General features: G+C 44.4%; 2 protein-coding genes across 6 annotated transcripts in view; one reads left to right on the forward strand and one right to left on the reverse strand.

Moving 5' to 3' along the window:
* Positions 1-6,033, reverse strand: part of RPS24 (ribosomal protein S24) — a 270,374-nt gene extending 264,341 nt beyond the window's left edge. For 3 of the 4 annotated variants that reach the window (XM_067710395.1, XM_067710393.1, XM_067710396.1), the window contains exons 1-4: positions 5,942-6,033; positions 4,352-4,417; positions 4,053-4,262; positions 2,388-2,498 (exon numbers count right to left, since the gene is read on the reverse strand). In XM_067710395.1, the coding sequence (XP_067566496.1) occupies positions 2,388-2,498; positions 4,053-4,262; positions 4,352-4,417; positions 5,942-5,944 (390 nt within the window). In that variant the 5' untranslated portion in view covers positions 5,945-6,033. Of the gene's footprint in view, positions 1-1,722; positions 1,741-2,387; positions 2,499-4,052; positions 4,263-4,351; positions 4,418-5,941 lie in introns of all 4 variants that reach the window. The other variant, XM_067710394.1, reaches the window with a different exon arrangement.
* A 1,709-nt stretch (positions 6,034-7,742) lies between these two features.
* POLR3A (RNA polymerase III subunit A) overlaps positions 7,743-22,609 on the forward strand; it is a 51,551-nt gene continuing 36,684 nt past the window's right edge. For both annotated transcript variants that reach the window (XM_067710397.1, XM_067710398.1), the window contains exons 1-10: positions 7,743-7,965; positions 10,884-11,019; positions 11,287-11,424; positions 11,962-12,133; positions 12,266-12,420; positions 17,079-17,318; positions 17,637-17,799; positions 17,976-18,112; positions 19,563-19,666; positions 20,712-20,853. In XM_067710397.1, the coding sequence (XP_067566498.1) occupies positions 7,922-7,965; positions 10,884-11,019; positions 11,287-11,424; positions 11,962-12,133; positions 12,266-12,420; positions 17,079-17,318; positions 17,637-17,799; positions 17,976-18,112; positions 19,563-19,666; positions 20,712-20,853 (1,431 nt within the window). In that variant the 5' untranslated portion in view covers positions 7,743-7,921. The remainder of the gene's footprint in view (positions 7,966-10,883; positions 11,020-11,286; positions 11,425-11,961; positions 12,134-12,265; positions 12,421-17,078; positions 17,319-17,636; positions 17,800-17,975; positions 18,113-19,562; positions 19,667-20,711; positions 20,854-22,609) is intronic.

A 22,609-nucleotide genomic window follows, 5' to 3' on the forward strand; every position in this document is an offset into this window, starting at 1 on the left:
AGTCCCTTTTCAAACTCCTAAATAATCTGCATGCAATCAGATACCTTAATGACTATTTTGTTCTTTGCAATTGTATAAAGAGCACTCCCTAGACACACTCACTGATTTTATTCCACCCAATTTTGAGAACAGCCTGCCTGATTACTATGGTTCGTAGGCTGCCACTGCCTACTTACACATGAAGGCGCCTCTGCTTTGCTCAGCAACACCGTGCTGGGCACGCTAGCACCATCAACAGACCTGAGAATCATCGCAGACTGAAGTCTAATTTAACCACAAGGGGAGAGCTCTAAATGATCAAGCAAGTCTTTTAAAACCTGTCTCAGTTCAGTACTTTAAAAGCCACCATTCACAATCAACACGAGTAGTGTGAATTAGTATTTAAAAAGGCAGAACTCAGCTGATGTAAAAAAATTTCAATTGCTCTTCAAACATGAGACTACTCCGTAATTTAAAACAACTCTATTATACCCGAAAGGTGCAACTCCAACATCTGGATTCCAACATCTAAGTTCAAAGGACATTACTATGCCTTTTTTTATTTGAGCCAAAGAATACACGTGCTCATTTATGCATTCCTTTTCCAGCCGCTTTTCAGAGCAGTGCTGGTGAAATGCACTAGTGCAACCTGAAGCAGGAATAGTGATAGCTCAGGTCCCCACAGGGCTAAACTCTGCACGTCGCCGCTGAGCACTAACACACGTAACTCAAAGGCTGAATGAAGAAAACAATGTGTAAAAAAGTTCTTCAGATCTAGATCAGAACACAAATATTGACTGTTTTTCAACTTCTGGAACTTCTGTCAACAAGTATACTAAGCCTCACAGAGGGAGCAGTTATTCTAACTAAGCAGCAAGCAGTTCCTCTGGCAGTCCATTACAACGCCATGGCACCCAGAAGTCAATGGGATTACAGCCCAGAGCAGGCACACCACCGTTTACGGCCTGGTCTGGCGGGGAGTCACGGTGAGAGGAAGCATGTCGGTGAGAGGAAGCATGTCGGTGAGAGGAAGCATGTCGAGCGGTGACCACCACTGTTTCAAAACCTTACTAGTCCCAACCCACTCTCAGCCCACTTTACACGTTACTGCTTTAGGCTGCTCAGATGTGCAAAAGTATTTAAGTACCTGTGGGAAAAGCGTATTTATCAAAGGCTTTGATGTGAATATTCAATTATCTTGGAAATTTTCCAATAAAAAAAAGGGCATCAGGTGGAAAGCTGGAGATCAACTAATAAAAAGCAATGGGACAGTAAAGGAGACAGTAAAAGGCAGCTTTCGGTGTGTGCTCCCGGGACAGAGGCTTTGCCAGATTTTCCGGACCAGTTTATCACCAAAGCTGCCAGAGAATCAACCAATCTCCAGAGTCCCCAAGGGAAAGACTGCTCATGACTGGATGAGTGAATCCTTCCCAAGCCCTGTGTTAAGTAAAGCCATTTCCTGGGTAGGTGGTACTCTGGAACACAGCATTTCCCAAGTGCCAGTTAAAAGCGGCTACCTTCCTCCACTGGGGCACTTCACAACTTAACATGCATTTTTGAGTTTCCAAAATAAACGTCATTTAAAGTTTTTCTCCTTTGCCCATAATATACTACTTTAAACCGCAGCAGTGGTGTTATAATAGACTATACTACAAAACTCTCTTCCGAAAGCCAACATGCAAAGCATCAAAGCAAACTTAGTGAAGGTGATGCATCCCCACACCGTGCTCACAATCTCAGTACCTGCTAGACACTTCATTTCTGATGAACAAGAATTCCAAGAAAGTAGAGGAAAAAGGCAAAAAAAAAAAAAAAAAAAGTTCACAGAACACTTGATTATTTGTTAATTTAACAACCCAACACCTTAATTCCATTCAACTACTTACAATTAGCTAGCAAAGCTGGTAAAAAGCTCATCATTAAAATCACTTAAGTCCTGACTAACTGGAGAGGAAAGCAATGGAGAACTGTGCTACCTCTCCAGCATGCCAGGAAAACATGGGCCACATTGATTCAGCTGCTTCTTCAATCAGTTGTCAATTTTAAGAAAATAAGTCTTGGGAAACTAGATCTGCTCCCCCTTTAACAATCTTTCTAATTAGCAGTAAAATGAAAACTTTCCTGATAGGACTTGCAAGGCACCCACCAGGATCACTCTACCGATCACCGAACCGATGTGGCCCCATGTTGTGCTAATCTGCGAGCTAACAAGGGGTGGGCAAAGCTACTCTACTGAGGTGTTAAGATACTACATTACGTGGCTTCTCAAAACAGGTTACCTTCTGTAATCCAGAAGAAGTCGGAAAAGAAGAAACATTAAGAAAGGTTATTAAGAAAACAAAACCCCACCTTTCTACAAACTAAAAACCTGGAATTGACATTTCTGTATTTCCCTTGATAAACTATACCTTTTTGCCAGCACCAACATTGGCCTTTGCAGTCCCCCTGACTTTCTTCATTCTGTTCTTGCGTTCCTTTCGCTGTTTTCTCGAGGTCTTTTTCTTCTCGTACAGGCCATGCTGAAAAAGAAAGGAATATATATACGTATACACACAGGTGACTTGCAAACATCAACGTCGTTACATACTAATCCGGTAGGGAAAGTGACCAGGCTGGAGCTCAAGAAATACAGCTTCAGAAGTCAACACTCTTCAAAGTACATTTAACAATACTTGTTTGTGCTAAAACAGAAACGGTCATTAAATTGAGATAGCACGAACAGAAAACAGCACGGGAGAAGTGTGCACTCAACGCTCCGTGCATGCTGTTATGGTTCGGAGCCTACAGTTCGCTAGGTCTCCACATTTTCAGGGTCTCTTCCATTTCAACTCCCTGTTTCCTACTCATAGCTGACAGAGGAATCTTTCCCAAGAACTCTACACCCCCCACGGAGACAGCATCCAGCTACTCATCTTCACTCTGCCCACTTCTGCATTTGCTCTTCCTACTGCCTACAGGAATGCTCCCCTATCTTTACAAGGAACTCGGCTTCACTTCACCTCAGCCAGGTCTCCCAGACCACCCAATTAAAAGAGTGCAGGGCTTCCCTGGTGGCGCAGTGTTTGAGAGTCCGCCTGCCGATGCAGGGGACACAGGCTCATGCCCCGGTCTGGGAAGCTCCCACATGCCGCGGAGCGGCTGGGCCCATGAGCCATGGCCGCTGAGCCTGCATGTCCGGAGCCTGTGCTCCACAACAGGAGAGGCCACAACAGTGAGAGGCCCGTGTACCGCAAAAAAAAAAAAAAAAAAAAAAAGAGTGCAGCATCTATCTACCACATACCTATTCAATGGAAAGATTTTACCTAATAGCAAGGAGGAATAAAAGTTAAAAGGGGGCAGACACAAGAACTATTTCAAAGTAACAATTCATTTGCTCATTCACAATTTAGTATATAAGCTAGGGAGTTTGCCCAGTCTACTGCTGTACAGTTGAGCCCTGAACAACTGCACAAATATGGGTGCCAACCCTCAACACAGTTGAATATCTGATTATACCTTACAGCTGGCCCTCCACATCCACACTTCCCTTCGCATCTGTGCAGTCAACCAACCTCGGATCGCTGTAATACAGATTTTACTACTGAAAAAAATCTGCGCGTAAGTGGACCTTCATAATTCTAACCCGTGTTGTTCAACGGTTAACTGTAGGTCATTGTGTAGTGCTTGGTACTCAAGAAGTGATCCAAAAGCTTTCATGGTTCCTGGCAACCTATGGAAGTTAAGCCCAAACTCAGATGTTTGGGAATAAAGATTTCACTTAATTTGGTGCCAACCTACCTGTCTAAACTCATCCCCCTACCTACTTCCAGTTCCTACCTCTAGGAGCACTGCTTTACCTGCTCTTCTAGACCCAGCTCAAATGTCACCTCCTCAAATCCTGCAGACCCCATTCTGAACTCCTGTTCAGAACTATCTGTGCATTTTATCAAAGAACCTTTTCTCTCAACCCCTTAAGAGTTCTTTAGTATGTTGTCCCCCTGCAGACTGCTTGCTTTTGCTCACTCCACTGCACGCACAACACAATGTTACTGAAAAAATGTCTTTAGCAGCTGTTGAACAGATAGGACACCTACTCTTGCAAGCCTGTGTTTGGGCTCATTCTTCTTTGCGTAATCCAAGGAATCGTAAATCATGCCAAAGCCAGTTGTCTTGCCACCACCAAAATGGGTTCGGAATCCGAACACAAAGATGACATCTGGTGTGGTCTTGTACATTTTGGCTAGTTTTTCCCGAATTTCTGTCTTAGGTACTGTTGCCTTCCCAGGATGAAGGACATCGATGACCTAAAAAGATCACCAAGTTTAGTGTTTATTATAATGAAATACATCTTCAAAACTGAATAACAACCAACTTTTGACGTACCCTTCCTTACCATTTGTTTCCGCTGAAGTAGTCGGTTGGTCATGAACTTCCTTGTGCGGATAGTTACCGTGTCGTTCTGAAAACATAACAACGCTCATTAATAAAACTATTCAACCTTTTCTTGACCCGCTGTGATTTTCCAAGAGCTAGAACTGCAATGTCCAAATCAGTAGACCCTGTGGCTATCCATCTGTGGATAATTAATTAAAAATAAACAACATTTAAAACGCAATTCCTCAGCTGCAGGAACCACATTTCAAATATTCAGGAGTCACATGGGTTAGTGGCAAAAAAGCTTCAATAAAAGAAAAAAAATGCACAAATTCCCATCTCCTAACCCACTTAGCACAGTGCCTAACTCACAGGTCACCCCATCACAAAAACAGCATCAAGAAAACACTCAACAGCCACATTCTGAATCTGTCAAGATTTTAAGTCTGGAAACGCCTTACTTCACTTCATTACAGAAATCACTCTGCAGCAAGGTTTCTCAAACCTCTGGTATTTTGGTCCAGAGGGGGGCACTGTCCAGTGCATTTTAGACTGTGGAGCAGCATCTTTGACCTCTAACCACTTGATGCCAGTAGCACCTGCGCTTCCCAGTTGTGACCAAGAATGTATCCAGATTTTGTCAACTGTCCCCTCAGAGGCAAAAAATCACCCCCAGTTAAAGCCTACTTCTCTGGAGTAAAGCTGTGACTCTATAAATGTTATTGTCCCGGCACCCTATTTATTGCATCCTGCACAGATGTGACAAGCATTGCACCACCTCCTTGTAAACTACCCTTCTTGAATGACCAACGCTACACCCCACCAAAAAAACTGTACCCCCTTCTGAATGGCCCCGTTGCTCTTTTACACTATGAGTGACTACCAAGGAATGTGGGCATTCAGCGTGCTTACACTAAAATAATTCACCAAAAAGAAGAGCTCTCATAGTAGATTGACTAATTTTCGACTGCAGTCTGAAAAACCATACCACACTAAGTTCACTTCAACAATATTCGATTCTTGAAAGTAAGGGTCAAGGGAAAAACAGCTCGCAGATAGAGTAGGGTTAAAAACAGGTGAACCTTCTAATGAGCTAATCATGACATGGCAAGCCTTAACGTGGCTCCTCTTCCCGGGGCCTGTTTCCCCCCTGTGAAACAAGAGAATCCATTCCGCTGACAATATTCTAGCTTACACGTGGGAACGGTTTCAGTCGTCGCAACACGCCCGGGCGCTGCCGACACCCTCTTCTCCTCCTGGGCTGCCTTCACCGGCGAACCGCCTACCCCAAATTAAGCGTTCAAGTGCGATGTGTCTCTCCTCACCCTACCCCACCCCACCCCACCCACTAGACTCCACGAAGCCGACAAACGCAGCAGCCGCTCCCGCAGTCCCCATTCCGAGGACTCCGAAGCCCGGCATGTCTGGGTCGACAGCGCAGCCCGGACTCCCCGCCGGCGGCTCCCCGGCCCTCGGCAACCGGCCTCCGTCAGACACAGCCAGGGAAGAGCAATCGGGCTTCGGGCGGCCGTAGTGCTAACGGCGGGACCAGGGGACGGAGGATGGCCCAGATATGCGTTGGATGATCCCTGGATCCGCAAAGACTCACCATAATGGCGGCTGATCTTCAAGCAGCCAGGAAGGAAAAGAGAACTATTTTCCGCCGGCCAATCATATCAACGCTCACGGAAGGACCCCGGGAGACGCCGGCGTGGGGGCGTGGCCAGACCACGAGGCCGACCGCGCTAATGCCTGATTGAAAGTGTATAAGACCTGCTTTCTTCGCTCTTTCGCCACACCCCCGGAACGTGAACGGCCAATCCGGAGGGGGAACAGTTTGGGCCGACCAGGTTTACGCAAGCACGTGTTCCACTTCAATTCGTTATCTTGAACTGTCTCTACTTAAAATTCCGGTAAACCGGATTAAAGTTAATTCCCTTCCAACCGCGTTAGAGGTTGGTAAAGCTCGAAGGCATCCTTGGAGGTCCTCTCGACCAGCCTCCTCATTTTACTGCTAGGGAAACTGCAGAAACCCGGACTCAAACTTTTATTTCAAGTACGCAAAACTGACCGTTTTAATTTATTGCTATTTAATTAATTTATTTTTTCTGAGCTTAGAGAATCTGATTTTCTAATTAAAAATAAAAAATTCTTTAATTTGTCTTTTTCTGAAAAATCTTAATCCCCACAAAAGTGAGCTTTTAATAAGTATCTGCTTGATAGAGAAATTTGTTAGTTTACAGTGAGACATACGTGTAACAATAAAGAACATAAGCATGCAGGTTCAGAGACCGACAAATCAGGTTGCAGGCTTTTGAGAGCGCTGCTATGTGTCTGTTACTTTCTGAGTACTTTTACCCTTATTTTGCCATTTAACCTTCCCACCAACTCTAAGAATTAGGGTACATATTACTTATCCCTTTTATAGATGGGGAAACTATGACAGCACGAGGTTAAGGAACTTTCCCAAGGTCGCTCAACTTTTAAGCAGTAGTGCCTAAACACCCATGGATACTGTGGTTCCAGAATCTTTGTTTTTAACTTCTAGATAATGAAAATCACTCACCAAATCTTCAAAGATATATTAACTGCTGAAATAGGAAAATCTGGTTTGCTTTGCTTTCTGTCTGTGACATGTTTTACTAGTGGGGATCCATAAAGTTTGAAGACAGCATCCCTTAAAATTCAAAAGTGTTGAACCACTTTATTGGTTTCTGTTTAGAGTTTCTCACAAATAGTAAAGAAGTAAGTTTCAGGTTCTGTAGCCCTGAGTCCTATGGTGGAATGGTTTTCTCTCTAGTATCATGCGCTAAGATGTCACACTAGGATCACCTCCCACAGGGTGTGAGGTGTGAGAAAAGAAATTTATTTCCTCAGTACATGAATAATCGCTTCCTATTCTCCCTTCATCTTGTTTCCCTAGCTCAGCATGGCTCACTTTTCACACTAAACCCACAGATTTTCATCTTCTGTTTTTGTAATCAATAATATAAGTTTAATTCTTCTTCTTTTTCAAAATAACTTTGTGAACTGGAGGTGTATGCATGGCCGTGTTTTCTGCCCTGTTTACTTCCTTTCTAGATAATCTAGATGAAGTCCTCTGTTCCTTAGGCAGGTTCATTTTAGCCTCCACCTTTCCTTAAATAATTAGAGGCTCTTAATTAAGATGGTATTGATGTTGATAAGACGATTTTCCATTGTATGCAATTTTTGGCTCTCTGGTTTTCTAAAAGTTTTGAGGCAGGGGGGTTGTAGTTTCTTTGCAGGTGTCAGGTGACAAGAAGAAATGGACCGGAAACCGGACCTTGAAAATACCATGAAGGTTTCGGTACAGTTTCAAGGAGGTGCCGCCAGATGGCAGTGTAGAGAGAAGGCGAAAAGCGGCGTGTTCGGAGCCTCTCTTAACAGACAGAAGCGCCGGCGAGTAGCGGAAGTGGAGGCGGGCACGTGGGGCGAGCTACGGTGGCCGAAAAAATGCCGGGGATGTGTTAGCAACCAGTCAAGAATTAGTCCCGGGCGGGTGCTGTGAGCATCGTATTTCTAATCTAGCTCAGCGAGTCTCGAGGAGGGAGCCCCGGCAGCCGTCACCATGGTGAAGGAGCAGTTCCGGGAGACGGATGTGGCCAAGAAAATGTAAGATGGAGCAAAACTCCCCGAAGAGCAGAGAAATTAGGGGCAGAGGGGTCCGAGGTCAGGGAAGGGTCAGAGGTGAGGTCGGTTGGAAGGGAAGGGCCAGGAATCAGTGGGAGGTGTGGGCACAGTTCAGGAGTATCAGGTTAGATTAATGGATATTGATCGGGCAGAGGGCTTTCACGACCTGGGGAACCCAGGCCAGGGGTGGTTCCTTGGGCGGAGAAGGGGGGATGTGGTGGGAACCTGGGGGATGTGGTGGGAACTTTGGCGATCCGTGCACCATGGGCCGAAGCTCGAGTTCTCCTGAGGTGAGACGATGACCCCTTTCAGCGAATCTTTGGTCATTGCAATGAATGGGAGCGACCTGGGGCGGGGACTCATTTTGCTGCAGAGCACATGACACGGAGGTAGTATTTGCTGACCAAAAGAATGGAGTTGCCAGCTAGAAAGCTGTATCACAGGCAGATGGATAGCAGTCTCAGAAATGAGGCTGTTATTCTGGACCTTCTTCAGAGCTAATTTAGTAGGCCACAACCTCTCCTTAGACCTTCCAGTAGAGAAACAAATCAATCATTCTTGTAGTAGATGCTTAGTGAGGAAGGTACTGTGTTCTGGCCCCGATGATAGACATGAAGATATGAGATGAGTAAGACCTTACTGCCTAGTCTAGCTGGAGAAGGTAGACAAGTCAACTTTGGATAGGACAAGTGCGAGGACAAGGGTAGGCATAGGGGGTTCTGACAGCACAGGTGGGCAAGGGGTTCAGGCAGAACAGCCTTCTTCCAGGAGCCTACAGGAGGGAGAAAGTATAGTGATGAGAAGGAAGTAGATTTGAAGCTTTGTTTCAGAGCCATCTTGAAGGCAGTGAGGAATCTTTTTTTTTCTTTAATTGAAGTGTAGTTGATTTACAATGTTGTGTTAGTTTCAGGTGTACAGTACAGTGATTCAATTATATATATATATTCTCTTTTAGATTCTTTTCCCTTATTGGCTATTACAAAATGTTGAGTATAGTTCCCTGTGCTATACAGTAGGTTCTTGTTGGTTATCTATTTTATATATAGAATGTGTATACTTTAATCTCAAACTCCTAATTTATCTCTTCCTCCCCCCTTTCCCTTTGGGAACCATAAGTTTGTTTTCCATGTCTGTGGGTCTACTTCTGTTTTGTTTTTTAAATATATTTATTTATTTATTTATTTTTGGCTGCATTGGGTCTTTGTTGCTGCACGAGGGCTTTCTCTAGTTGCGTCCACTAGGGGCTACTCTGTTGCGGTGCACGGGCTTCTCATGTTGCAGAGCACGGGCTCAAGGTGCACAAGCTTCAGTAGTTGCTGCACGCGGGCTCAGTAGTTGTGGCTCGTGAGCTCTAGAGCGCAGGCTCAGTTGTTGTGGCTCACGGGCTCTAGGCGCGCGGGCTTCAGTAGTTGGGGCTCGCGGGCTCTGGAGCACAGGCTCAGTAGTTGTGGCGCACGGGCTTAGTTGCTCCGCGGCATGTGGGATCTTCCCGGACCAGGACTCAAACCTGTGTCCCCTGCATTGGCAGGCGGATTCTTAACCAATGCCCCACCAGGAAAGTCCTATTTCTATTTGGTAAATAAGTTTATTTGTATCTTTTTTTCCCCCCACATATAAGCAGTATCATGTGATATTTGTCTTTCTCTGTCTGGCTTACTTCACTTAGGATAATCTCTAGATCCATCTGTGTTGCTGCAAATGGCATTATTTCTTTCATTTTTATGGCTAGTATTTCACTGTGTGGTTGTGTTTGTAAATATATATATATATGCATATATCTGTATATATCTACAGCACATCTTTATCCTTCATCTGTTGATGGACATTTAGGTTGCATCTATGTCTTGGCTATTGTAAATAGTGCTGCAACGAACATTGGGGTGCATGTAGCTTTTCAAATTATAGTTTTCTCGGGATATATGCCCAGGAGTGGGATGGCAGGATCATATGTAGCTCTATTTTTACTTTTTAAAGGAACCTCCATACTGTTCTCTACAGTGGCTGTACCAATTTACATTCCCACCAACAGTGTAGGAGGGTTCCTTTTTCTCCGCACCCTCTCCGGCATTTATTATTTGTAGACTTTTTGATGATGGCCATTCTCTCAGTTTGAGGGGTGTGAAATTGACAGGATTGGTAGGGATGGGTAAGGGAGAAATGAGATTGACACACAGAATTTCTTGGTTGGGCAGTCTTACAGCTGGCTCCCTCTTATTCAGAATTCAGCGGAAATGTCAATTTTCCAGACTTTCTGGCCACACGACATGGTCTCCTCAGACTCTCCTCTACCGCTTCACGTCATTTTCCTCCCCTGCATCTATTCACTTTTGTGTATCTATTTGTTTATTCTCTGTCTTGCCCTCCCTGAAATTGAGCCCCATGTTGTCAGGGAATTCCCTGTCTTATCTAATCTGTATCCTCAGCCCCTGAGGATGGTGCCTGGCACATCATACGTAAACCCCCAGTTTTTTTTGGAAAATGAACAAGGAACAGATTTGGGAGAGAAAGTTCCGGGCTTTGTTTTAGATGTGCTGAGTTTGAGGTGCCTGTTAACTGTCCAGAAGAAGTATCTGTATGGTCTCCAGCTGAGTGGAGATAGCTGGCCTGCAGAGAGAGATTAGACAGACACCACTCAGAAAGAATGTGTAGAATGAAAAAAGTTTGAGGGTTGTAACCCTAGGTAGGGAGAGATGCCAATATTCAAGAGAAGGCAGTAGAAGAGACCACAAAAGAAACTTAAGAGGGAACGAGTCAGCAGGATGAAGTGACATTTAATAATGAGAGAGCAGAGCCTATAGGGAGTTGGAAGGGCAAGGTTGCTTATGGTGGGTCATATGCATAAATGCTATTTTTGGTAAGTGGTTTTGATGTAACTGTTCCCCTATCTCTTTCCATCCCAGAAGCCACATCTGTTTTGGAATGAAGTCAGCTGAGGAGATGCGCCAGCAGGCTCACATCCAGGTTGTGAGTAAGAACCTGTATAGCCAGGACAACAACCATGCCCCACTGCTATATGGGGTGCTTGACCACAGGATGGTAAGACCCCTGCCCTTCCTGGTTCCATGTGTTTTCACTTGCTGATGAAACTGGTGACTTACCAAAGAGGAAGAAGCAAGGGCTTCCTTCCACCTCCCCCATTCCCCTGCGCCTCTCAGGGACGCCAGCCTCCTTTGGTCAGGCAGATGTGAATACCCTGCAGTTTCCCAGGTGATTCTGACTCTGAGTCCCCTGGTCACCTGTGAGGACTGGTCCCACTTTCCTGTCCACTGGTCTCCATTGATTATGGTGTGCTTTTATCCACAGGGTACGAGTGAGAAGGACCGTCCTTGTGAAACCTGTGGGAAGAACTTGGCTGACTGTCTGGGCCACTATGGGTACATTGACTTGGAATTGCCATGTTTTCATGTGGGGTACTTCCGAGCAGTCATAGGTATCTTACAGGTAAGCATGTATGTGTTCATCTCCAAGGTATAAACCTGGGAGTTATTGATCTAGGGACATTAGAGTGAGCTTGGGAATGATGAGTGGTGGGAGATACATGTAGAGAACATTTTTATACTAAAAACAATATTTCATCTTGCAATAAGCTAAATTGCTTAAAAACTCTTTTTCCTTGGTTTTCCTTGAGTAGGTGGTAGATAGGCATTGTAAAAATATTAGTAATTCAAGCAGTACAGAACAGCACAAAAAAGAAAAAATAGTTAACAAAAACGCCACCAGCTGGCTCTGACTATGGCCAGCATTCTGGTGAACATGGGCTGCCTTTGCGTGTCTTCATGTAGATCTGTACATTGTAGCTAAGTGTCCTGGGCAAGGGGTGGTGGTGGCTTTTTTAAAAAAAGAAGAGACTTAGAAAAAAATCTATTACTGGCCAAAGCTCAGGAGATCGTATCAAAAAAGTTTGTTTTAAAGGAATTGAAAGAAAAGACTCTGTCATCCTCTCTTATCCTTTTACCTGTTTTGTTTCATTTTAAAAAGATGATCTGTAAAACCTGCTGCCACATCATGCTGTCCCAGGAGGAGAAGAAGCAGTTTCTGGATTATCTAAAGAGGCCCGGCCTGACTTACCTCCAGAAGCGAGGGCTGAAGAAGAAAATCTCTGATAAATGCCGGAAGAAGAACACATGCCATCATTGTGGCGCCTTTAATGGTGAGTGGATGCACCTCTCATCTTTCGTTGTGGCAGCAGTTTCTGTAACTGCATTTCCTAGACCGCAGCCTCAGGCCAGCCTAACCAAGAACTGATTTTTCCAACCGTGGTAAAATAAATTAACTCTTACAGGTACTGTAAAGAAATGTGGGTTACTGAAGATAATCCATGAGAAATACAAGACCAACAAGAAAGTGGTGGATCCTATCGTGTCAAATTTCCTTCAGTCCTTCGAAACCGCCATCGAGCATAACAAAGAAGTAGAGCCTCTACTGGGGAGGGCACAGGTGAGCCTGGAACGCAAACCTGCCCCCCTCTGCATGGAATGTCCTCTCCCTCCCCCTCTGGGTGCACAGCTTCCTCCAGAATGAGAGGTCCCCTGGAGCTGGATCTCCGGGAGTACTCCACATGACAGCCATCCACCTGGCACTAAGTTCAATGTGCACCAGCCTCGTAACTAACACGTTTTTAATTGTACGGGTAACACGCGTTACATTTTCATTGTAGAAGATTGTAAAATTACAGCTGTGTAGGGCATACACCGAGCGATCCTGTTTCTCACATGCAAAATGACATAGAAGAATTTGTAGGTACTTTACCTGGCACAAACTTAATTAGTAGAATTTTATGAAGTGTCTTGTTCTGAGTTTGATTAGCACTTAAGTCACTTGGTACCTTCTAGAATTGATAGTATACCAAACTAAGAAATTAGTTGAGTGGCTGCTGAGTACCAAACTGTCAGACCTGCGGGGGAATGTCAGGAACTGCAAGGCAGTGGGTCTGTGCTCAGGGATCCCACGGTTTAAATGTGTCGTAGGTCACTAATCTGTGAAAACATAGCCAGTACCATGGGGCACAGTGCCAACTGTCACAGGAATGGCAAGGACAGTGAGTTCAGTGGGAAATCTGGAGGAATATGTCACTTTGGACTTGGTTAGGGGGGACTGTGAAGAAAGGTGTGGTTTGTTCTGGTCCTTAAACTTGAGTAGGGTTTAGAGAGTCAAGGGCAACGAGCTCAGCACGTCCAGGTGGCAGCGTTCAGGCTTGTTCTGAAGCTGAGGTTCTGTTTGAAAGTCCTGAAAGCACCTTGCATGTAGTGACTGCTTTTGCCTTCCAGCACTGTTCCAAGTTCTTTCCGTGGATTGCCTTGTATTTAATCCTCGCAGCAACCATGCGGCAGCGTCGCCCAAGATAACAGTGAGCGGTGGAGGGAGAGTCCTAGCCAAGGCCATCGGAGCATAGCCTGTGCTGTAGGAAGGACGAACAGCTGAGTCTGCTTTCCAGAGGGCATCCCACTCTTGGGGGATGTGGAGCCATTGAGATTTTGAGCAGGGAAGGGACGAGAATTAATAACGAAATTTTAGCAGAGCCTGACTGTTCATCAGAAGACACCATTACAAAAATGAAAAAGCAGGTCACATAGTGGGAGCAAATAGTCACACTTCATCTGTCTGATAAAGGACTCTCATGTCCAGAATATAGGACACAGTTCTTATAAATCAGTAAGGGGGGGAACCCGAATTTTTTTTTTTTTAATTTAATTTTATTTATTTATTTTTGGCTGCACCACACGGCATACAGGATCTTAGTTCCCTGACCAGGGATTGAACCCATTCCTCCAGCAGTGGAAGGGTGGAGTCTTAACCACTGGACCGCCAGGGAAGTCCCAGAAAACCCCGATTTTTGAAAGCAGAAGCAAGACTTGAATTGGCACTTCACAAGAGGTTATATTCAAATGGCCAATCAGTAGATGAAAAGTTCAATGTTGTCACTCATCAGGGAAATACTAATTAAAACTACACACACACAGACCCTCTCAGCAAAATTAAAATGTAAAACAACTGAAAACCGAGTGCTGGCAAGGATCTGAAGCAGCTGGCCCTCCTACATTGATGGTGGCCGTGTGAAACGTTTCCATCACTCCAAACAACAGTTTGGCAATTCCTTATAAAATAAAACCCACACTCACCCTGTGATCCAGCAGCTTTACTCTTAGGTGTATACCCAAGAGAGATGAGTACATATGTCCACAGAAATATCTGTACAAGTATGTTCATTACAGCTTTATTAATAAAAGCCAGAATTCGAAACAGCCCAGATGCCTGTCAACAGGAGAATGTAGAAATTGTCACAGATCTACACAATGGGATAGTATCCCGAAATGAAAGAAATGAGCTGACACACACAGCCTGGCTGAATCTCAGGATCCTGCTGAGAGGAGGCAGCTTTATACAAGAGTACAAAGCGTATGATTCCATTTAGATCAAGTCTAAGAACAGGCAAGACTGATCTGGGGTAAGGGCTTAGTACTGACTGGGAAAGGGGATATCAGGGTATTTTCTGGAGAGAGGGACATATTCTTTATTTGATTTGAATGGTGGTATATGTGTACCAGTGTATACATGTAAAAATTTATCAATCTCTTTAAGATTTGTGCAATTTTCTGTATTTAAATTATGCCTTGATTTGGGGGGTGGGGATGCAAAAAGAAAACAGATCCTGAACCTGGGTAGTGATAGTGGAGCCAGGGGCAGAGTCATCGTATGCAGTCAGAATGGACAGGAATTGATGACCAGCCACTGTAGCGCTGGGTGTGAGAGGGTGGTCAGAGGCGAGCGGGTGCCCATGCGCAAGCATCTGGAAACATGGAAGTTCTCCTGGAAATGGGGGAGGGCATCAGCAGTGCATTCCAGTGGAGGTGTCTTCAAGGCAGTTAGAACTAAGCTCCTGCAGAGGAAGTGAAGGTGCAGGCTGAGAAAGTGGATCTTGTCCTTCTACCGTCATGAGTGTAGAAGAATTCTACCTTCCAGGCTGATGGTTGTGTAGAAAGCAACCAGAAGCCTGGCTGGCAGCCTTGTCAGTGAGCCTGAGGGGTGTCCCAGCTCTCTGGGGTGTGGCCTTACTTGCAGCCTCCCCTGCTGCTCCGAGATCAACCTGCCTGACATCCACTACCACTTTCCCCTGCCAGCTCTCTGCCTGGACCCCTGCGGCCACTGTCCTTACTTGCTGGGGACCGCTTCTCTGCTCCACACACTCTGCAATAGAATTCTCCACTGGGGCCTGGGAGGCATCTTGTTTGGAAAAGTCTCCAAGTGACGAGGCCTAAATGGCTGGGCCCAGGAGGTGACCCCCTCCCACTTAGGAGTCACTTGTCTCACACGTCTAGATTGCCTCTCAGGGTGTCGCCCACTGCCACCCTCTCCCTGTCCGCCCCAGCTCACCTGACCCAGGCGACACCTTAGACGTGGTTTAGGGTGGTGGTTAAGAGCTTTGGCTTTGGGGTCAGACAGACCTGAGATTAGAGCCCAGCTCTGCCGCTTATTTATTCTGTGACCTTAGACATGCGACCCAACCTGGACTTGACAGAAACTCCGGACTCTATCCCCAGAAGACTAACATACATCCATCCCCAATTTTAATACAAATCCAGGGGGTGGTGGACCTGCAGGTAAGAGTGTCTCCATAGATGGCATCATCCCTGCAGACTGAGTGTTAGGCTGCCCTGGCTGATGTCTTTCTAGCCGTGTCATCTCACCACCGCCCGAGGCAGCCACGCTGCATTGCTAGAGAACTCAAGCTGTTAGGGTATTCCGCCGTGTACAAAGCTGAGCCCTGCTCTACCGTCCAGCAGTCCCTGACTCTGCTTCCTGGCACGTAACAGTAAGTCAGCCGCCTCTTCCACGTGCCTCTTGGGATGCAGTTGTTCTGTCACTCTCGGGTAGCTGCTCTTGCTGAGAACTGGTTTCCAGGCTCCTGCCAGTCCTCCTGCCTTCCTTGCCCTCCTGGACGGCCTCCAGCTCCATGACGTTCTCATCTAGGACTGACTGTGGTACTGCAGGTGACATCTGGCCTTCATGCCGTTCTAGAATTCTATTAGTTTTATACTTCCTCCCTGATTGCTTCTGGTGGCAGCGAGGTGCCCATCACTGGGAGACAGGGGTGCTGAGGAGGGGCATTCTTCTCTGGACAGGGACCCAGACCGGATAACCTCTGGAGGGATTCCTAGAAGAACCCAGCTGCACTGCCATCCTCCAGGGCGGGACCACAGAAACTTTTCATTGGCAGTGTTCTAAGAGCAGTAGCTGGCTGTTCAAACGTTTCTTTCTTAACTTTGTTCCCCTTCTCATTAAGTTATTGCATAGCAAATGCTGCTTATAACATATAGTCTCAGTTAAAACCTTTGATCCCAAGAAAATTTAATAACCAGCAACAACACAATCTGACCATTCTTAGCTTTGATGTTTGAATATCTATGATAATTTACATAGTTCTTTTGAGTAAGTTGTTAGAGCCTAGCACTTCTATTAAGTGAAGTTAATACAAAGACAATATAAGTTCACTACAGAAAGTTTAAATGTAAAAAAAGAAGCAAAAAGATGATCATTCCACTCATCTAAAGACAGCTCTGTTCACACCTTGGTAAACCCTTCCATTTCCTCTTTTCTGTATAGATGTACATTTTCCCCCAGATTAGATCACATCATAGACATACTTATCTCATTTACCAATATTTTGTGAACACCTTTCATGGCAGTAGCCACATTTCCGTAGCTTCTTTTTTGTTTTTAATAGCTTCATAGTTTTCCATGTATGGATGTACCATGATTTTATTGACTCAGTCACCTGTCAGGCTGTTTCCAGCTTTTCACCATTAAGAACAGCTTTAGTGAACATCCTTGTAGCTGAATCTTTCTGTTAATTTCTAAAATCATACCCTTTGGAATAATTACGAGGAGTGGAATTGTTGGCTTAAATTATTGGAATAAAAGGCATGAACATTTTTAGGGCCCTTGCAACGTAGCATGTTATCAGAAGTCTCTGTCATCACTTGGGCGTATTATCATTTAAGTGGCAGATAGGTTAGAGGACATGTAGAAGTAAACCTTTGCCTAAGCTGTGGAAAACTAACATGTATCTCCACTCCTTCCTTCCCTCCTTTCCATAGGAAAACTTGAATCCCTTAGTAGTTCTGAATTTATTTAAACGAATCCCAGCTGAAGATGTCCCTCTACTTCTGATGAATCCAGAAGCTGGAAAGCCCTCTGATTTGATTCTCACACGACTCTTAGTGCCTCCTCTGTGTATTAGACCCTCTGTCGTGAGCGATTTGAAGTCTGGCACCAACGAAGATGATCTGACGATGAAATTGACAGAAATCATTTTCCTAAATGATGTCATTAAAAAGGTCAGTGGGGCTTCCCTGGTGGCGCAGTGGTTGAGAGTCCGCCTGCCAATGCAGGGGACTCAGGTTCGTGCCCCGGTCTGGGAGGATCCCACATGCCGCGGAGCGGCTGGGCCCGTGGGCCATGGCCGCTGGGCCTGCGCGTCCGGAGCCTGTGCTCCACAATGGGAGAGGCCACAACAGTGAGAAGCCCGCGTACTGCAAAAAAAAAAAAAAAAAAAAAAAAGGTCAGTGCTTCCCATTAGCATGAAAACAGAAGTGTCTGATGGAGAAAGTCAAATGGACCAGGCTTGTTTCTGTTTATCCTCTGCTTATTCTTAGCATCGGATATCAGGAGCTAAGACCCAGATGATCATGGAAGACTGGGATTTCCTGCAGCTGCAGTGCGCCCTCTACATTAACAGTGAGCTCTCAGGCATTCCCCTCAACATGGCGCCCAAGAAATGGACCAGAGGGTTCGTCCAGCGCCTGAAGGGAAAACAGGGTACGTGTCCAAAGATGTGTGCAGGAGACGGTCTACTGCCTTTATTTCATTTTGGGGAACGTATGTCCAGCTTATCTAGTTGGAGGTCACGGACTCACCTTGGGCTTTCTGGTCACATTGCCCCCAACAGCACACGTTGTACCTTGGAGGCCTGTGATATATTTTTATTTATTTAGGTCGATTTAGAGGCAATCTCTCAGGAAAAAGAGTGGATTTTTCTGGCAGAACAGTCATCTCACCTGACCCCAACCTCCGAATTGATGAGGTAGCTGTGCCAGTTCACGTGGCCAAAATTCTAACTTTCCCTGAGAAGGTGGGTACATTGAGTTGCTCAATATTTTGTCTGAATCCAGTCTTTTGTGTCATGTTCTGAGATTCCAAACAACAGACAGTGGAAAATCCCCAGTAACCCACCTGACCCACAGTTTGGCATGTGTGTTTATCTTTCCAGTTTGCTTCATACATATGTCACCACGTGTAATATCTACAACACGTACAGCCACAGTTGTGTCTGCCTTTATGTATATATACTCAGATATACATTGAACAGACAAGTCTGCAACTTTTTTTTTTCCAAATAATATCATCTTTAACATCTGTCTTAGTTCATACCTCAGGTGTTAAAGTAACTTATGATAAACACAACACCAGTTAATTTTCTTGGGATAGTTATTATTTTTAAAACATTAGAATCAGTGAATCAAAGACTTTGAATATTTTAAGGCTATTGATGCATAACCAGAAAGGCTGTACTGCTTTACACTCAGTTCTTATTCATCATGAGTGTAAACTGGTATTTACAGTAGTTTTTTTTAACCGAGGTGTAGATAATCGAAAGGCCTGGTAACAGGAGGATATTGATTGCCCTTGGCTTTGCCCTTGAGCGTCATAATTAGCCCAAACCACAGAGGCTTCTGGTTAAGCTTGTGTAGAAAGTGTCCTCACTTGAGTTACTGATGATCCAGAATTTCCTTCTCTGAAGTGGTGTCCCATGAGACTGTTGTCCAAGAGGCTACAGGACATGGCCGTACAGACCAGGGCCTATGGTGCTGGTGTCACAACTTTTTTTTTTTTTTTTCCCCCCAGCAACTCTGGTAAACTCTTTTTTTTTTTCTTTTTCTTTTTTTTTTTTTTACATCTTTATTGGCGTATAATTGCTTTATAATGGTATGTTAGTTTCAGCTTCACAACAAAATGAATCAGTTATATATATACATATATTCCCATATCTCTTCCCGCTTGTGTCTCCCTCCCTCCCACCCTCCCTATCCCACCCCTCCAGGCGGTCACAAAGCACCGAGCTGATCTCCCTGTGCTATGCGGCTGCTTCCCACTAGCTATCTACCTTACATTTGGTAGGGTATATATGTCCATGCCTCTTTATCGCTTTGTCACAACTTTTAAACCTTAGAAGCCCATGGAAAATCATTGCAGATGAAGCTGCCACCTGTTTTTAGGATTACAGAATGCTGGAAGGTCCCTATAGATCATTCCAGTCCACTCGTTGAACCACTAGGGAAACCAAAGGCCGGTAAAGGCCTTGGCCCTGTCACCCAGCAAGTGAGTGACCAAGTTCAGACTTGAACCTGGTACCATCCCGTTGTTGTCCTTACACTCAAGACCCTGGCAGCAGGGTGCCTGCAGGTGCCTCTCTTTCTCCTAGGACGAGATAAGGAAAGTAACGACTGAGATCCAGTTCAGTATAGTGTGCTAGCTTCTAGAATTAACAGTGTCTCATTCTGCTTTATAATGTGGTCCGCCAGGTGAACAAGGCAAACATCAACTTTTTGAGGAAGCTGGTTCGAAATGGCCCTGAAGTTCACCCAGGAGCCAATTTCATTCAGCAGAGACACATGCAAATGAAAAGGTAATGCTTTCCCGATCTGGTTGCATGTAACTGTCTTCTCATGACCAAGCTTACTGTCACCATACTTAACACAGAATGCACTCCAAAGTACAATTGTTGTGATATTGTAGCACGTGGAAAATATCTATTTAAATTGCAGTGAGCCTAGGTACATTGCTCGTTTGCTCTGCTTGGCTTGTTGAATGTACGTACAGTGTTCATTTATTCCATAGCATTTAATGTTATTGGATCTAGAAAGACAGAATGCATTGGGATATGAAAGCAGATCATTTTCTATGTCACCTGGGCGCCCTGGGGTTACCTCAGTGTGCTCATGGCCCAGGAGACATGCATTTTGCCCGTTCTGGCTTTTCACAGCGAGATGAGCTGATCACCAGTGCCTTTTTTTTTTTTTTTTTTTTTTTTTGCGGTACGCGGGGCTCTCACTGTTGTGGCCTCTCCCATTGTGGAGCCCAGGCTCCGGACGCGCAGGCTCAGCGGCCATGGCTCACGGGCCCAGCCGCTCCGCGGCATGTGGGATCTTCCCGGACCGGGGCACGAACCCGTGTCCCCTGCATCGGCAGGCGGACTCTCAACCACTGCGCCACCAGGGAAGCCCACCAGTGCCTTTTTATCTCATGAGATTCAGACATATCACCAGGGCCGTGTGGGAGAAGCTGGTTTATTACTCTATTTCTGTGATTCCAAGACATGCTTTTATCATATCTTGACGTTTCTAAAATTAAGATAGATCTTACAAGCAGTTTGTTGTAGTTTAGGGAATTCCCTGCGGGTCCAGTGATTAGGGCTCAGCGCTTTCACTGCTGGGGGCCAGGGTTTGATCCCTGGTCAGGGAACTAAGATCCCACGAGCCATGCGGCTCAGCCAAAAAAATAAAATAAAATAAAATTTTATTGTTGTTGTTGTAGTTTAATTAATGGCGTATGGAGGCACCTTAAATACAATGAAAAGTGATCATTTTAGAGACTGATTCCTGATATGAAGAGGGAGAAACTTGCTGAGGAAACTTTGTTCTCACAGATTATGTCTATTATTGTATGTTAAGGTTTTTGAAATACGGAAACAGAGAAAAGATGGCTCAGGAGCTCAAGTATGGGGACATTGTGGAGAGACACCTCATAGATGGAGACGTGGTTCTGTTCAATCGGCAGCCTTCGCTGCACAAATTGAGCATTATGGCGCATCTGGTGAGCATGAGACTGGTTTTTATTTCTGTTGGGTGGAACTTTGCTGTGTGTGCCATGCTAAATTCCAGACTTCTAAAATTTAAGTTGCCAGTAATCTCAAATTTTCATAACTCTTGGTTTTCCTCTTCTCTCGTTTTTTAGTTTGAGTGAAACTCTTAAATTTCAAACTTCCCTTCAATGTTTTTAATAGTTGTAACATACTATTCATACAACAGTAAAACAGGAACTAATTGAAAATTAGTGTGAAAGTGACTACCGTGATTTCACTTGCAAACAACATATATACATATATGTGTGTGCACAAAGTTATGTAAAATAGATATGGCAGAAAATTGACTTGATTTAAAATAGCATATTAACTAAGGAGCTAAAATGCTTACAGGATTTCTCTTTGCAGTAGTCCTCCAACTAAGACCTTGAACCATATTTTTTGGGGTGGTTTACTTTTTGCAACAGCAGCAGTTCCTTTTTTGGAGATTTAAAATGGAAACAAGATGCAACTTTAATTTGTTGAATATTCATAAATTCTCCTGTCTGCAAAGCCATTAAATCCCTGAGCGTTTGCACACAGTGTTTAAACAGGCTCCTAAGGTAGTGTTTTTCTAGATTCCTTTTTTTAGTAGTTTGTGAAAACATTACATCAATCTTTTTGCTCAGTGGTAGAAATACCAAAGATGCAGTTTATGATTATGGAATTATGATTATTGAGATCTAGGAGGCACACAGAAGCCTTCCCTTTCTGGAAACTTTTGCTTGGCTTTGGGGCATTTTAGCATAGAAATATTTTTGTTTGAAAATTATCAAATATATACAAAAATAGAAAGAGTACTGTGATGAACTCACAGTCCCATCCTCTGTAGTAAGTAATTTTCAAGATTTCGCCACACTAGTTTTCTCTCTCTTTTTTCTTTGTGAACCCAGATGCCATGTCTTTTTTCCATGTGTATTCAGTTTACTTCTGCAAGACACACGTAATTATAGTGCCAGTGTCACACCTCACAAAATGAAGTCATTCCTTGGTGTTGTCTAGTACCCTGTCCATAGTCAGATTTCCCCAAGTGTCTCAGAATCTTTTTGCAACTAGTTTGTTCAAATCAAGATGCAAAGTCTACACATTACGTTTAGCTGATACATGTCTGAAGCCTCTATTGATCTGGTAATGTCCCACCTCCTTCTTTTAATTTCAGTGTCATTGTTGGAAAAAAACAGGTCATTTGTCCTGAAGAATGTCGCATGTTGTCTGTTTGTCTGCCTGTGTGTGGTGTAAGGGTTCCTTCATGCTTCATTTTATTCCTGTAGACTGGAAATTAGCTCTCAAAGGATGATCAGATTCAGGTTCAACTTTTTGGCCAAAATAACTCATAGGTGGTGCTGGCTACTTCCTCTTGCCATATTTCAAGAGACACATGTTGTCTGGCTGGCCCACTTTAGTTATGCTGAGAAGGTTAGGGATTCAGATGCTTCAGCCTGGTGCCTCTCTTGAAATGTCCCTCATTAGCCTTTTCTTTAATGATCTCTTCCATTTATGATCATTGCCTACATTATTTCATTGGGTCACAAAACAGTGATTTTCTAATTTAACATTCCTTTCACATTTAATACCTACCACTCTTGTAATTAATAATTTTCCCTTGTTAATTAGGGCTATTTACTTACCCAAAAAATAGAATTCATAAAGGAAAGGCAGAAGAAGCGTCTAATTCTTTTTCCTTTTTTGTCAGTTTAGGGCATAAAACTTCGGTGCTCAGTTTCTTCC

Source organism: Pseudorca crassidens, chromosome 16 (assembly GCF_039906515.1).
Source record: "Pseudorca crassidens isolate mPseCra1 chromosome 16, mPseCra1.hap1, whole genome shotgun sequence".
Taxonomy (NCBI): Eukaryota; Metazoa; Chordata; class Mammalia; order Artiodactyla; family Delphinidae; genus Pseudorca; species Pseudorca crassidens.